The sequence below is a fragment of the Dermochelys coriacea genome, chromosome 8 (genome assembly GCF_009764565.3).
Source record: "Dermochelys coriacea isolate rDerCor1 chromosome 8, rDerCor1.pri.v4, whole genome shotgun sequence".
In the NCBI taxonomy this organism is placed as follows: domain Eukaryota; kingdom Metazoa; phylum Chordata; order Testudines; family Dermochelyidae; genus Dermochelys; species Dermochelys coriacea.
Window position 1 is genome coordinate 75417434 of NC_050075.1, and position 14439 is coordinate 75431872.

The 14439-nt window shown below is 38.2% G+C and overlaps 1 protein-coding gene across 5 annotated transcripts in view; it reads right to left on the minus strand.

Moving 5' to 3' along the window:
- BTBD8 (BTB domain containing 8) overlaps window positions 1–14439 on the minus strand; it is an 83916-nt gene that overhangs the window by 27960 nt on the left and 41517 nt on the right. For 3 of the 5 annotated variants that reach the window (XM_043491235.1, XM_043491234.1, XM_043491236.1), the window contains exons 5-10: window positions 13004–13093; window positions 10423–10503; window positions 8454–8550; window positions 7679–7767; window positions 7335–7437; window positions 560–742 (exon numbers count right to left, since the gene is read on the minus strand). In XM_043491235.1, coding sequence (XP_043347170.1) covers window positions 560–742; window positions 7335–7437; window positions 7679–7767; window positions 8454–8550; window positions 10423–10503; window positions 13004–13093 — 643 coding nt within the window. Of the gene's footprint in view, window positions 1–559; window positions 743–7334; window positions 7438–7678; window positions 7768–8453; window positions 8598–9221; window positions 9302–10422; window positions 10504–13003; window positions 13094–14439 lie in introns of those variants that run through there. The other 2 variants (XM_043491238.1, XM_043491237.1) reach the window with 2 other exon arrangements.

Consider the following 14439-nt stretch of genomic DNA (forward strand, 5'->3'; position numbering starts at 1 on the left):
ATACAAATCTGAAGAAAAAGGGCAGTTTTGATATATCCATTTTTAATTGTTGATGCATCAGAGCATCATTAGGGAAATGCAGTGCTGGGTAAAATTAGAAAGCTTTTACCAGGAAACACTGCAGGGAACTCTTTCAATTAGTACCTTAACCCTTAGCAGTGCTGCACATTTACAACTCAAAAAGTCAATGGACATCGTGGCATGCCCGTGCTGCTACCTTGGACTTTGGTCCCGTACATGCTTATGGTGTGTTTATGCATGTGCTTAACTTTACACACAAGAGTAGTCCCCTTGACTTCATGGAATTACCCATGCTCAACTTGAAGTAACTGTACATAGGATCAGAGCCTTATTTTTTTCAAATTAATTATGCCCTAATAACTGACCCCTGCCCTAATATTACATTCTTATGTAAATGTATTTGTAAAGTGACACTGAAATCATTCTGAGTAAATTAACAGCCTAAGTTGTTGGGAAGAACCCACCCCCATACAAGAAAGTGTAATAATACAATGCATTTGTTTTGAAAAAAGTAGAACATAACTCATGAGCATTTTACCTGCAAGAAAATATGAAAACTTTCACTCTCTATTATATGAGGGAAGTTGGTTACAATAAATGTTATGCATTCTTCTTGAAGCCTGGATGCCAAGGCCAGAGCCATTTCAGACCATTTCACTTGGGGAAGACTACTGAGCAGACAGTCACTTTCCATCAACAGAGAAGCTGCATTCTTGTGGTTCTTGAAATAAAAGCAATTAATATATATTAGAATATTTATCTACTAGAGTAGACATCCAAGAAAATGCTGTTTCTCAAATAGCTCCTATTCAGTTACTGAACACTTACACCATCATCCTACTAACTAAACTATAAATTTCACTTACCTTAACTGTATTTGGATTTTAATATTAGCATATTCCACTACCTTTTTTTTAGTTTAATAAGTCTGGTTGCTTCTATTGTTCTCTGCTGATTCTGGGGAGAATGTTTCATAATGGGATTTTATTATATTTTCCCTCTTTTCATCATTATATTTTGCTGCCTAGAGAGAAGGCAGATTCACAAACAAATGCCAAACACTAAAAACTTGTAAGTGGAATCTTATAGAAAAGTTAAACGGAAAGGATAATATTGTCATAAGAGAGAGTGTTGACATAAGGGGCAGGGAGAGTTCAAGGGAGACATTGCAGGAGCCTTTCCCCAATCCTGTCTAATGAAGCAACTGTTGGACTTCACAGAATTTTATCCTCACTTAGCCTCCGCATCCCCAAGTTTTCCATAGGAAGGAGTGAGCTGATCGAGGTGGCATTTGTTTTAAACAGTTTCCTAATATTCCCTCCCTTTTAATTTAGCTACACTGTGACTTTGATGCTTCACAGCTAATCTAAGTACTTACATAGGCCTCATCACCAATGCCCATATCACCACCTACGAACACACACCTTAAAAGTAATTTACAATTTGTCATTATCCACCAAAGTAAAATAGATTGAAAGATCTATTATATGTGACCTGTCAGGTCAGTTGATAAATTATACAATATGCTCAATAAGCTTTATTATTTTTTCCCCTGTTATCTTGGTTTAAAAATGCTGCCAGAGGTAAACAGTAAAAAAGAAAAGGAGTACTTGTGGCACCTTAGAGACTAACAAATTTACTTGAGCATAAGCTTTTGTGAGCTACAGCTCACTTCATTGGATGCATTTGGTGGTAAAGACAGAGGGGAGATTTATATACACACAGAGAGAACACGAAACAATGGGTTTATCATACACACTGTAAGGAGAGTGATCACTTAAGATAAGCCATCACCAGCAGCAGGGGGGGGGAAAGGAGGAAAACCTTTCATGGTGACAAGCAAGGTAGGCTAATTCCAGCAGTTAACAAGAATCTCTGAGGAACAGTGGGGGGTGGGATGGGGTGGGGGGAGAAATAACATGGGGAAATAGTTTTACTTTGTGTAATGACTCATCCACTCCCAGTCTCTATTCAAGCCTAAGTTAATTGTATCCAGTTTGCAAATTAATTCCAATTCAGTAGTCTCTCGTTGGAGTCTGTTTTTGAAGTTTTTTTGTTGAAGGATAGCCACTCTTAGGTCTGTAATCGAGTGACCAGAGAGATTGAAGTGAAGTGTTCTCCAACTGGTTTTTGAATGTTATAATTCTTGACATCTGATTTGTGTCCATTTATTCTTTTACGTAGAGACTGTCCAGTTTGGCCAATGTACATGGCAGAGGGGCATTGCTGGCACATGATGGCATATATCACATTGGTAGATGCGCGGGTGAACGAGCTTCTTATAGTGTGGCTGATGTGATTAGGCCCTATGATGGTATCCCCTGAATAGATATGTGGACAGAGTTGGCAACGGGCTTTGTTGCAAATCTGTCAACTTCATGAAAAAACTCGTACAGATACAGACAGACATCATCTTCCTCTCCAAATGCAAACAGATGGACATCATACCGAAAGGACTGAAGGTAAAAAATCCATTACAATCTACATACCACACAGACTATGCTGACAGCTTGTGCCACGCACTCTCAAAGAAACTGCGGAACCATGTGATCAACATCCTCTACAGCAAACAGGGAAAGATTAAGAATGAGCTCTCAAAACTGGATACTCTCATAAAGAACCAACCTTCCACACAAACTTCCTCGTGGTTGGACTTTACAAAAACTAGACAAGCCATTTACAACACACACTTGCTTCTCTACAAAAGAAAAAGGACACTAAGCTATCTAAAACTACTACATGCCACAAGGGGCCACAACAATGGTTCCCGTAACCCACCCAGCAATATTGTTAATCTATCCCACTATACTCTTAGCCCAGCAGAAGAATCTGTCCTATCTCGGGGCCTCTCCTTTTGCCCCTCCACCCCCACGAACATGATACAGTTCTGTGGTGACCTAGAATCCTATTTTCGATGTCTCCGACTCAAGGAATATTTCCAACACACCTCTGACCAACATATTAACCCAGAGAGACCTTCCTACCAATACTACAAAAAGAAGGATTCTGGGTGGACTCCTCCTGAAGGTCGAAACAGCAGCCTGGATTTCTACATAGAGTGCTTCCGCCGACGTGCACGAGCTGAAATTGTGGAAAAGCAGCATCGCTTACCCCATAACCTCAGCCATGCAGAACACAGTGCCATCCACAGCCTCAGAAACAACTCTGACATCATAATCAAAAAGGCTGACAAAGGAGGTGCTGTCGTCATCATGAATAGGTCGGAGTATGAACAAGAGGCTACTAGGCAGCTCTCCAACACCACTTTCTACAAGCCATTACCCTCTGATCCCACAGAGAGTTACCAAAAGAAACTACAGCATTTGCTCAAGAAACTCCCTGAAAAAGCACAAGAACAAATCCGCACAGACACACCCCTAGAACCCCGACCTGGAGTATTCTGTCTGCTACCCAAGATCCATAAACCTGGAAATCCTGGACGCCCCATCATCTCAGGCATTGGCACCCTGACAGCAGGATTGTCTGGCTATGTAGACTCCCTCCTCAGGCCCTACGTTACCAGCACTCCCAGCTATCTTCGAGACACCACTGACTTCCTGAGGAAACTACAGTCCATTGGTGATCTTCCTAAAAACACCATCCTAGCCACTATGGATGTAGAAGCCCTCTACACCAACATTCCACACAAAGATGGACTACAAGCCGTTAGGAACAGTATCCCCGATAATCTCACGGCTAACCTGGTGGCTGAACTTTGTGACTTGGTCCTCACCCATAACTATTTCACATTTGGGGACAATGTATACCTTCAAATCAGCGGCACTAAGATGGGTACCCGCATGGCCCCACGTATGCCAACATTTTTATGGCTGACTTAGAACAACGCTTCCTCAGCTCTCGTCCCCTAATGCCCCTACTCTACTTGTGCTACATTGATGACATCTTCATCATCTGGATCCATGGAAAAGAAGCCCTTGAGGAATTCCACCATGATTTCAACAATTTCCATCCCACCATCAACCTCAGCCTGGACCAGTCCACACAAGAGATCCACTTCCTGGACATTACGGTGCTAATAAGCAATGGTCACATAAACACCACCCTATATCGGAAACCTACTGACCGCTATTCCTACCTACATGCCTCTAGCTTTCATCCAGATCACACCACATGATCCATTGTCTACAGCCAAGCTCTACGATATAACCGCATTTGCTCCAACCCCTCAGACAGAGACAAACACCTACAAGATCTCTATCATGCATTCCTACAACTACAATACCTACCTGCTGAAGTGAAGAAACAGATTGACAGAGCCAGAAGAGTACCCAGAAGTCACCTACTACAGGACAGGTCCAACAAAGAAAATAACAGAACGCCACTAGCCATCCCCTTCAGCCCCCAACTAAAACCTCTCCAACGCATCATCAAGGATCTACAACCTATCCTGCAGGACGACCCATCACTCTCACAGATCTTGGGAGACAGGCCAGTCCTTGCTTACAGACAGCCCCCCAATCTGAAGCAAATACTCACCAGCAAACACACACCACACAACAGAACCACTAACCCAGGAACCTATCCTTGCAACAAAGCCCGTTGCCAACTCTGTCCACATATCTATTCAGGGGATACCATCATAGGGCCTAATCACATCAGCCACACTATCAGAGGCTCGTTCACCCACGCATCTATCAATGTGATATATGCCATCATGTGCCAGCAATGCCCCTCTGCCATGTACATTGGCCAAACTGGACAGTCTCTACGTAAAAGAATAAATGGACACAAATCAGACGTCAAGAATTATAACATTCAAAAACCAGTTGGAGAACACTTCAATCTCTCTGGTCACTCGATTACAGATCTAAGAGTGGCTATCCTTCAACAAAAAAACTTCAAAAACAGACTCCAACGAGAGACTGCTGAATTGGAATTAATTTGCAAACTGGATACAATTAACTTAAGCTTGAATAGAGACTGGGAATGGATGAGTCATTACACAAAGTAAAACTATTTCCCCATGTTATTTCTCCCCCCCACCCCATCCCACCCCCCACTGTTCCTCTGATATTCTTGTTAACTGCTGGAATTAGCCTACCTTGCTTGTCACCATGAAAGGTTTTCCTCCTCCCCCCCCCCCCCCCCCGCTGCTGGTGATGGCTTATCTTAAGTGATCACTCTCCTTACAGTGTGTATGATAAACCCATTGTTTCACTTTCTCTGTGTGTGTATATCAATCTCCCCTCTGTTTTTTCCACCAAATGTATCCGATGAAGTGAGCTGTAGCTCACGAAAGCTTATGCTCTAATAAATGTTAGTATCTAAGGTGCCACAAGTACTCCTTTTCTTTTTGCAAATACAGACTAACACGGCTGCTACTATGAAACCTATGCACAATATAGAAAGTTTTTTGTAAAATATAATAGCTCAAATAAAATAAATATCTATAAATATTGGGCTCTTTTGCCAAGAAGCCTTAATATTTTTGCAGTTTTTAAAATGTGCAAAACCCCATAAACCACTAGAGAATTTTAAGTCTCAGGAAATGTTGGAAATAGATGCCACATAGGATTTTGGGAGGCAGAAAGAGAGTGGAAGAGGCATGTTGATTTATTTTTCAACTCCATGATTGTGAAGCCATACTAGACCTCACCTAAGAGGCACAGCCCAGAACTTTCAGCCCAGGTGGAACAGGATGGGGGCAAGATGGCTTTAAGACACCTTTGTGTCTCTCAATCCTGACTGCTCTTGGGGCTGGAGAGGATTCCACACGCCTTTCAGCCGCCCAGGATCACCCGATGGGCCTCAGCACTGCCCAGAATCAATGTGTCACTGCATGCTGCAACTCATTGCCCCTCCCGCCACCTTGCCCCCAGCACACCCTATACCAGGGCTTATGTGGGGGTCGTTAGAAGACAACACTATGGTTGACTCTACAGTGCGTTCACGGAGAAATCATACCCAGCTGAAAACAGGCCTTTTAGAGCCTCTTTAACACTGTTTCAGCCCCTTTAGCCAGTGTGAAGCAGCTGCAGTGGGGATGAGAATCTCATCCTAGGTATCATGTAACTTTTTGACAGAAAGATAGCTTTCAGGGTAAAAACTATCTATATTTCTTTGTGCTGTGATACAGTGCATATTCTAGCTCAAATTTTCAGTTGGCATACCTCGGATTTGAATTTAACCCACTAAGTCAGTCCAGATATTCATTCCATGAATACCAGAGTGGGAAATCTGCAAATTTGGGCAGTTCCCAGTTTGGAGCTGAATGTAAACACACAAACACTAACAACAACTGGTAAGGTCTGAAGATGGATACATTCAGAGGTCGTATCAATGTTGACCATTTGGGAAACGGAAGATAATATTAAGCTAAGACAACCAAAAATTACAGACACTAACAATTTTGAGAGATTAATTGCCTATAAGTAAGGCTACAATTTAGTCATGGGTATATTTAATAAAAGTCATGGACAAGTCATGGACAATAAAAACAATTCATGGCCCTTTGACCTGTCCATAATTGTAGTATAAATACCTCAACTAAATTTTATCTGGGGGGCTCTGCGAGGGGGGCCGCTGCTCGGGGGGGGGGGGTCTAGTGGCACAAGATGTCGGGGGCCACCGAGCAGGGGCTATTCCGGCTTCCCCCTGTGGTAACAATCCTGCCGCTGCTCCAGCTGTTCCTGGTGCCATCTGCTTGGGCAGCCCTCGGGTCAGCCACATTGGCTGCTGCAGAAGTCATGGAGGTTGCAGAAAGTCACGGAATCCATGACAGACACAGGCCCTACCTATAAGTAGATTGCTAGTGACCACTCATTGATACCAAACACTTTCACCTGAAGCCTGGAGAAAAAAAAACCCAACCAACCACCTTATGCATAAGTCTCCAAATTAAAATTTGGGGTGTAATCCTCCTGGACTAATTAAGTCAGTGGTACAACTCCTACTTACTTCTATTAGGCCAGAGTTTCACCTCTGGTGTCTGGTATAAGAATTAACCTGACAATTACTACAATTGCTCCTTCTCTCTATTTGAATGTATAATGTTGTACTATTCTGTCAGAATACTGAATCTGATAAATTCCTCTTAAATGGCTATATTTTGGAGTGGTCTGAGATTTTCCATCATCATGTATTCCATGAAACAACAGTGTGACCGTATTTGTGTATCAATCTTTGTTCTTGTGTTTTCATTTATATAATGATTTTTCATTTACTATGATTAATATACTATACATTTAATAAGGCATGTTTAATATTAATTGACTTTTTAATTCCTTTGCAAAGCTAAATAAGCACAATTTTAAAGTAACATACATGTAAGTACTCACTATGTACATACTTACCAAAGACTGAATCATCACAGTAAGACAGTTGTTCTGAAGCTCAATGGGTAAACTGGCAAAGCTCCTCTCTGACCAACATTTCACAAAATGTTTTCCTATCCATCTGTTAAAATAAGAGTTTTACTTACCTAAATAAGGAACATAGATGAAATTTTATAAAACTATTGTTGTAATATCTTCACCTCTGCTAACATAAATGAGCCCCAAGAGTTTTCATGGAAAAACTAGATTAAAATATGAACTTTAAGTTCCTCCCAAAATTATGTTCAGTCTGTCAAAACACATTAATTTAAAGAATGAACTGTGAAAATAGACAGCATAAACCATAATTGTATTTCACTTACTTCATGCAAGCAGCATAAAGATTCTCAACTTCCATTGAATGAGCAATAGCCAGGCATTCTAGCACATGTTGCTGCCTTCCAGGAATAGGCTAAAATTATGAGAAAATAATCATATTTACTGTACATTCTGACTTATAGAAACGATGCAGATATACAAGTCTTCAGTTTAGCCTGAAACATTGTCAGCGACCAGAATATTTACATTTGTGGGAATTTATGCATAATGGGCCAACTCCTGCTTCCACTGAAATCAGTGCAATGTTGCAGGGCTGGGCCTAATATATGGACACATTCAACTCAAAAATCTTGAATTTTCAACTTTCAATTTTCAGTTGAACAGAAATACCTGAAAAATATGCTTCCATGAAAGCTACTACCCAAGTATGCAACATGTCTGTATACAACCCCCAACAATATAAAGCTACATGACAATGGCTAACATTCTAAGGAATTTAATACAAGTTTAACTGATATAGTGGAATACTGCATTTTTTCTACTATGGTTTACAAACTGTGAATACTTCATTGTTGTTATACAAATAGGTACTTGACCTGCAGGCCTTATTTCCATTAGTAATCCCATTTAACTTGATGGAATTACGCAGAAGAGAGTAGGAACTGCAGACCCCGGCTTAGCACCCTCTGTAATAACAGAATGATTCTTTGTTGTTAAACATCTCAGGAATCTGACTTATAATAGAAGAATCAAATGTCTTCCCCCCACCCCGGCATTTTGGCTCACATAGTAGTATAAAACTCAAAGATATACATATACCTTTTGAAAAAAATTGCAGTAGTCTCTTTTGAGAATATAGATAGCTACTTCTTTCAGTCCGTCTAGCCCATACATATCAGCAACGCTGAGTATTCGACTGAAGTGAAAGCAGTAATGATAGGAATCATAAAATCACCATAGAACCTGGACAGTTGCTTACAAGACAGTTTACAATCCAAATTACCTCCTCCCCACCCTTTTTTCTTCTCAGTCAGAAGTTTCTATACACCACTGGGTATTCAATAAGTATAAAGCACATGGTACATGTCTAGAACAGTGTTTTTGAAGCCGTGGCCTGCGAACTGTTGGAGGTCTGCAGACTATCTAAGATTTGCAAAGAAGTCAGCACCTTCATTCAAAATTATTTAGGGGTCTGCAAATGAAAAAAGGTTAAAAAACACTGGTTTAGAATGTTCCAAAATACAGTCTTCAAACAGAAACAAACTTAGCTAAAAAAAAAAAAAAACCAAAAAAAACCCCCTACAACTAACAGAGTAACCCTCTAGAGCTGCTTGATGAAGCTCACAGAACTTCTTACAGGGCTTTCAGAACCTCTCCATTTTGAGGGCAAGTGCTCTTTTCTGGTTGCTGCAGTAGGATGATTTAGGCATTTCATGGCTGCCCATTACAAGGGTTGTATATGATGTTACAGGTTATGTAGTTTGGCATCTGAAAATTACATCACTTCCAAATAAGAGTCACTTACAAATAACAGGAAAGCATAGTAAACAAACTACAAAATTACTAATTTGGTAAAATAATTAATACCTCTATGATATGGCCCATTCTAGGCAAGGGTTTGTAGGGGACATTTTAAATACAATTCCATGTCATCTTGGGGGAATAAGCTTTGAATAACAAATGATTTTCACTATTCAGAAATTATGTTTTTGACATCTACTACCTCACTTAAGAACAGCTTCTATAGAACGGATTACAATGAATATTTCAAAACTCTTCTTTACTTGTTTGTGATCCTGATACTGTAATACTGTATATTAGTAACATCCAACCAGCAAATGTAACCCTTAGCAAAGTAAGCATGCATCTAAATTTATGAACAAACCCTAAAAACCTTAAACCATTCCACTACAATTTAATAGACATGGAATCCCTAATGAGGAACAGAACTAGTGTAATTCTACAGAAAATAATGGGGGCGAGCAGATGACATAGGAAATCAACCCAGAGTGCGTGTACGCTTGTACACTGTGAGCTATGTAAAACAGCTCCAATCAGTGCAACCACCAAGGAACATTTTGGGAGTGGGCCCAGTGCATCCATGATTTTGCAGATTCCAAAATCTCCTTGCTGGGGGGCATGCAATGGCTGAATTAACAGCCATGGAGTGGGTCCAACACAGCCTGCTACCTTCATGGATGAGTTCTATACCATTCCCAAGATCCACAGATTTCCCTAGGGTTGTTTATACCAGCTGTACACTGGGGAGAGGGTTTAGACCAAACATTTTAAAAAAGATTGCCTCCAAGTATTTCATGTTACTGTTCAACTACTTTTTGTGGATCTATATTTTACAAACAATGGGACATCTCACTAATTCAAAAAGTTCTTTCAAATATTACGTTCTAAATATTTGTTACAAAGTATCATCTCACTTTGTCCATACTGTTCTAAAAGCTGAGTAAAAACAGAATGTACAGCACAAAGTGTCAAATTATTTTAGCATAAAAGGCTATGCTGTTTGTTTTCCAAACATTTTTCTCCCCATATAATTTTCTATAGGACTGCTGGTCCACCTTTTCCAGTAGCTGCTGAATAAACAACACGATCTATCTAAAAATTATATTATTTTTGGAATTTCTTCAACGTATGTTTAGGAGCAATGATTATTACATTTGACACCTTTGTCTTATTTATACTACATGATGCATTTTCCATTTGAATTTGAACTGAGAAAAAGCAGAATAGGCATGAAGTGCAATTAAAAATAATAAAAGTTGACATATACCCAGCATCAGCTTTGTTTGGGAAGTCCAGCATTCCTCCATATATAAAATACAATATGACATTCATTTCTACATGGTTTATGCTGCAAAACAGAAAGGAAAATCACTACAAGAGACATGTTCAAAAGAAAATCCATTGCTGACATTTTATAAAATGGTTCAGAAGGTTGAAGTGTCATCTGGTCATATGAAAAATTATGGAAAGGAAATGAATTAATAAAATTAAAGAGACAAGGTTGATGAGGTAATATCTTTTATTGGACCAAACTTCTGTTGGTGAGAGATCCAAGCTTTTGAGCTTACACAGAGCTCTTCTTCAGGTCCAATTAAAGCTATAACCTAATCCACCTTGTCTGTCTAATATTCTGGGACTAACACTGCTACAAATACACGGCATATAATAAAATTAAAGCAGTTTCCAAGTTTAATCTGTGGCACTTCAGCTTGTGAGTAACTTCACTAATGTGAGTAGTCCAACTGAAGCTTCATAATGCTATAAGCGTTTGTGATTAAAGTTATATCCAGGCTAAAATTACTTGTTACTGAGATTTATAGTGGTTCTCTAAACTCGAGATTATTTTTATTAACATTGTGTGTGCAAGCAAGGTATTTTCATCTTCTTAAGACATATCACTAGAAAACAATCCATTTTTTATGTTAACTGTATATGTTTAAAAAACAATTTTAGAATAAGAATTTAGATTTATGGATTTCTTAAATCTAAGAGTATATTTAAACTTTTACTTTTCATAAAACTATATTATCATTTGCACTGTGATAGTAAAAAGTCAGATCTCAAAATATTTAGAAAGTTTCTATGGGCTTGATCTTCCACCATTGTAGATAATGGGAGTTTTACCATCAAAATCAATGGAAGCAGGATTTATATTGGTGAACACAATTTTCAGAATAATTACATTATTGTATTAATCCTAATCTCAAGGTGTAATTCCCAAAACACGCAGGTGCCATGTCCATTAGTGTAAATGGGAACTACTCACACATGTTAATAAAAGACCTCTTAAAACATTAAACATGTTGAAACAACAGATAGTGATGACTAAAAACAAAGAACAAAATTGGTTGCCACGTGCTAAGCAGCAAAATCAACACAGTTGTCTCTCTTTACATTAGCACACAGGATAGCCATAAAAACAGCAAGAAAAGGTTTCCCTGCTGTCTTGACAGCTGTTATCTTAAGCAGCATTTTTATTATTTCAGAATAAGCCATATGCACTTTATTCATAAGTGTTTATAAAGACAGCATCAAAATCTGCACAAAGCAGAAGACTGAACTTGAAAAGGTAGTAGTAATACAATAATGGATCTAGTTAGCTCTTGGAAACCACAAGATATTATTTAGACTTAAACATGCTTGAAAAAAGATTAAACAACATTCAGGAGAAAGTTTTTACTAATAAATAATGACTGAAATTCCTTAGCTATTCAGAAAGATGGAGATGAATTACTGGGGGTAGGATGGGGGCAAGGTACAAAAATAATACTTTGTCATTTGATTTTTTTTTAAATTCACTATATAGCATAAAAGATATACAACTGAGAAATATGTAACATAGCTTTAGTAGTTTAAAAAAATAAAATGAGTCAAAACAAAACCTTTGTCATGATGTCATAGAAATGTTATTAAAATAGGAAATTTAAAATGAGGAAAAACTAGGGGAGGATTGCTCGGTCATACCATTTATATCAAGACAAAGTGTATACATGTTCTAATGCTCTATAATGTGCATGGTTCTTTGTAAAGAAAAGTGGGTCTGAATGACTTGAATGCCATATTAGTTTCCATTAGTTTAGAGAACATCAGGGTTAGTGTACATTGGGTACACTTTGTAATGCAGTATTATATATTATGTGATAACAGCTACTAATATTTAATGGAAATTATATATAAAATTTTTGAGGTGTTGAAAGGAACAGAATTGACATCCCCAGAGACACCAAAGTCCCTGATTTATCCATACAATAAGACTCAAGAAGAGTTTTATTTGCTATACACTAGCAGCAATATTGTTCTGAGCACTTGAGGACAAATGTTTCAACCATGATTCAATTTCCTAGTGTACAATGAGAAAAGGAGTACTTGTGGCACCTTAGAGACTAGTGTACACTGATCCTGAATCACACTTGTTAAAAGTGACCTACAAACTGAATAGTTGATTTGCTTTTATATCTTAAATGTGCATCCTAAAGAGCTATGAAAATTTAAGAGACAGCTCAGCCATTTAGGGCACATTTTTGTGGCACACGTGAGGTTAAATAGAAGAGGTGAAAAAACCTTCATGTAGGCTGTGGGACACTAAAATGTAGATTATGGAAAAGGATGAAGTTGATGAATGCTCCCCCTTTCTTTCCCCAACTGATAAATTTAAGAGAAACATCAAAACCACTGTATTCTACTAACAAAGTCAAAATACTACTCCAGAAATTTATTAAATTGAAGAAAAAAAAGTATCACAGCAGATTACTATGAATTGCTTTGTATGCAGCATGGTTGCTGCATATTTGCAGTGATTTTAAATTGCATACCTTTGCTCCCATATGACTTGCAAAAACTATGCTTACCCTTGAAGAGTGATGTGCTCTTGGGAGCTTTCAGCCCAACTTCCACTCAGCATAGCAGCAAAGTAACTAGATCTGGCACATAAAATGGCCCTGAGAGGGAAAAAAGTAAATATTTGTATCTAGTGAAATAATGTTTATTACAAGAAAAATCTTAGATGAGATTGATTCAGATCTTTGCCCCTTACACATCAAGGAATCTGTGTACTGCATATCTTTTTCTCCCAGTATCTTTGGCAACTAATCTGAGGATGTTATAATAATGAGGAAAATTAATACCACTCTGAAAGTTCTCAGTTAAAGCTAGTTTCTCGTACATCTTTAGTATTCACATAAAACAGAAGAAATACATTGCCGCAAGACTTACCTGTTCCTCCAAAAGAGAAAGTGGAATAGATCTTTCAGACACAAATTTGCAGCTTTTATTATATTACAGTGTAACACTAAATTCAAATTATTTATATAACAACACTTCAGACAATTATGTCCTGGATCTCTTGCTGATACTTATAGTATACTGATTTTAACAAAGAAATGTTTACGAAAGATATAGCTAAAGCTTCAGTCATTCCAGAGTAACTACCCATCTCCTAGCAAAAGGTAAGTTTCAATCTATTCTGATTATTAGTATGTTCCAACAAAATAGAGTGTGCTTCTTACATGAACACATGAGAAGAGCTATACTTTATTTTCAGGCTATCAAGAGATTAAAAAAATTAATCGTGATTAATTGCACTGTTAAACAATAATAAAATACCATTTATTTAAATATTTTTTGATGTTTTCTACATTTTCAAATATATTGACTTCAATTACAACACAGAATACAAAGTGTACGGTGCTCACTTTATATTTATGCTTGATTACTAGTATTTGTACTGTAAAAACAAAAAACAGCATTTTTCAATTTATCTAACACAAGTACTCTACTGCAATCTCTTTATCATGAAAGTAGAACTTACAAATGTAGAATTATGTACAAAACAATAACTGCATTCAAAAATAAAACCATGTAAAACTTTAGAGCCTACAAGTCCACTCAGTCCTACTTGTTGTTCAGCCAATCAAGTTTGTTTACATTTGCAGGAGATAATACTGCCCGCTTCTTATTTACAAAGTCACCTGAAAGTGAAAACAGGTGTTCGCATGGCACTTTTGTTGCCTGAGTCACAAGATATTTATGTGCCAGATGTGCTCAACCACCATTCCAGAGGATATGCATCCATGCTGATGACGGGTTCTGCTCAATAACAATCCGAAGCATGTTCATTTTCATCATCTGAGTGAGATGCCACCAGCAAAAGCTTGATTTTCTTTTTTGGTGGTTTGGATTCTGTAGTTTCTGCATCGGAATGTTGCTTTTTTAAGACTTCTGAAAGCATGCTCCACACCTCGTCCATCTCAGATTTTGGAAGAGACTTCAGATTCTTAAATCTTAG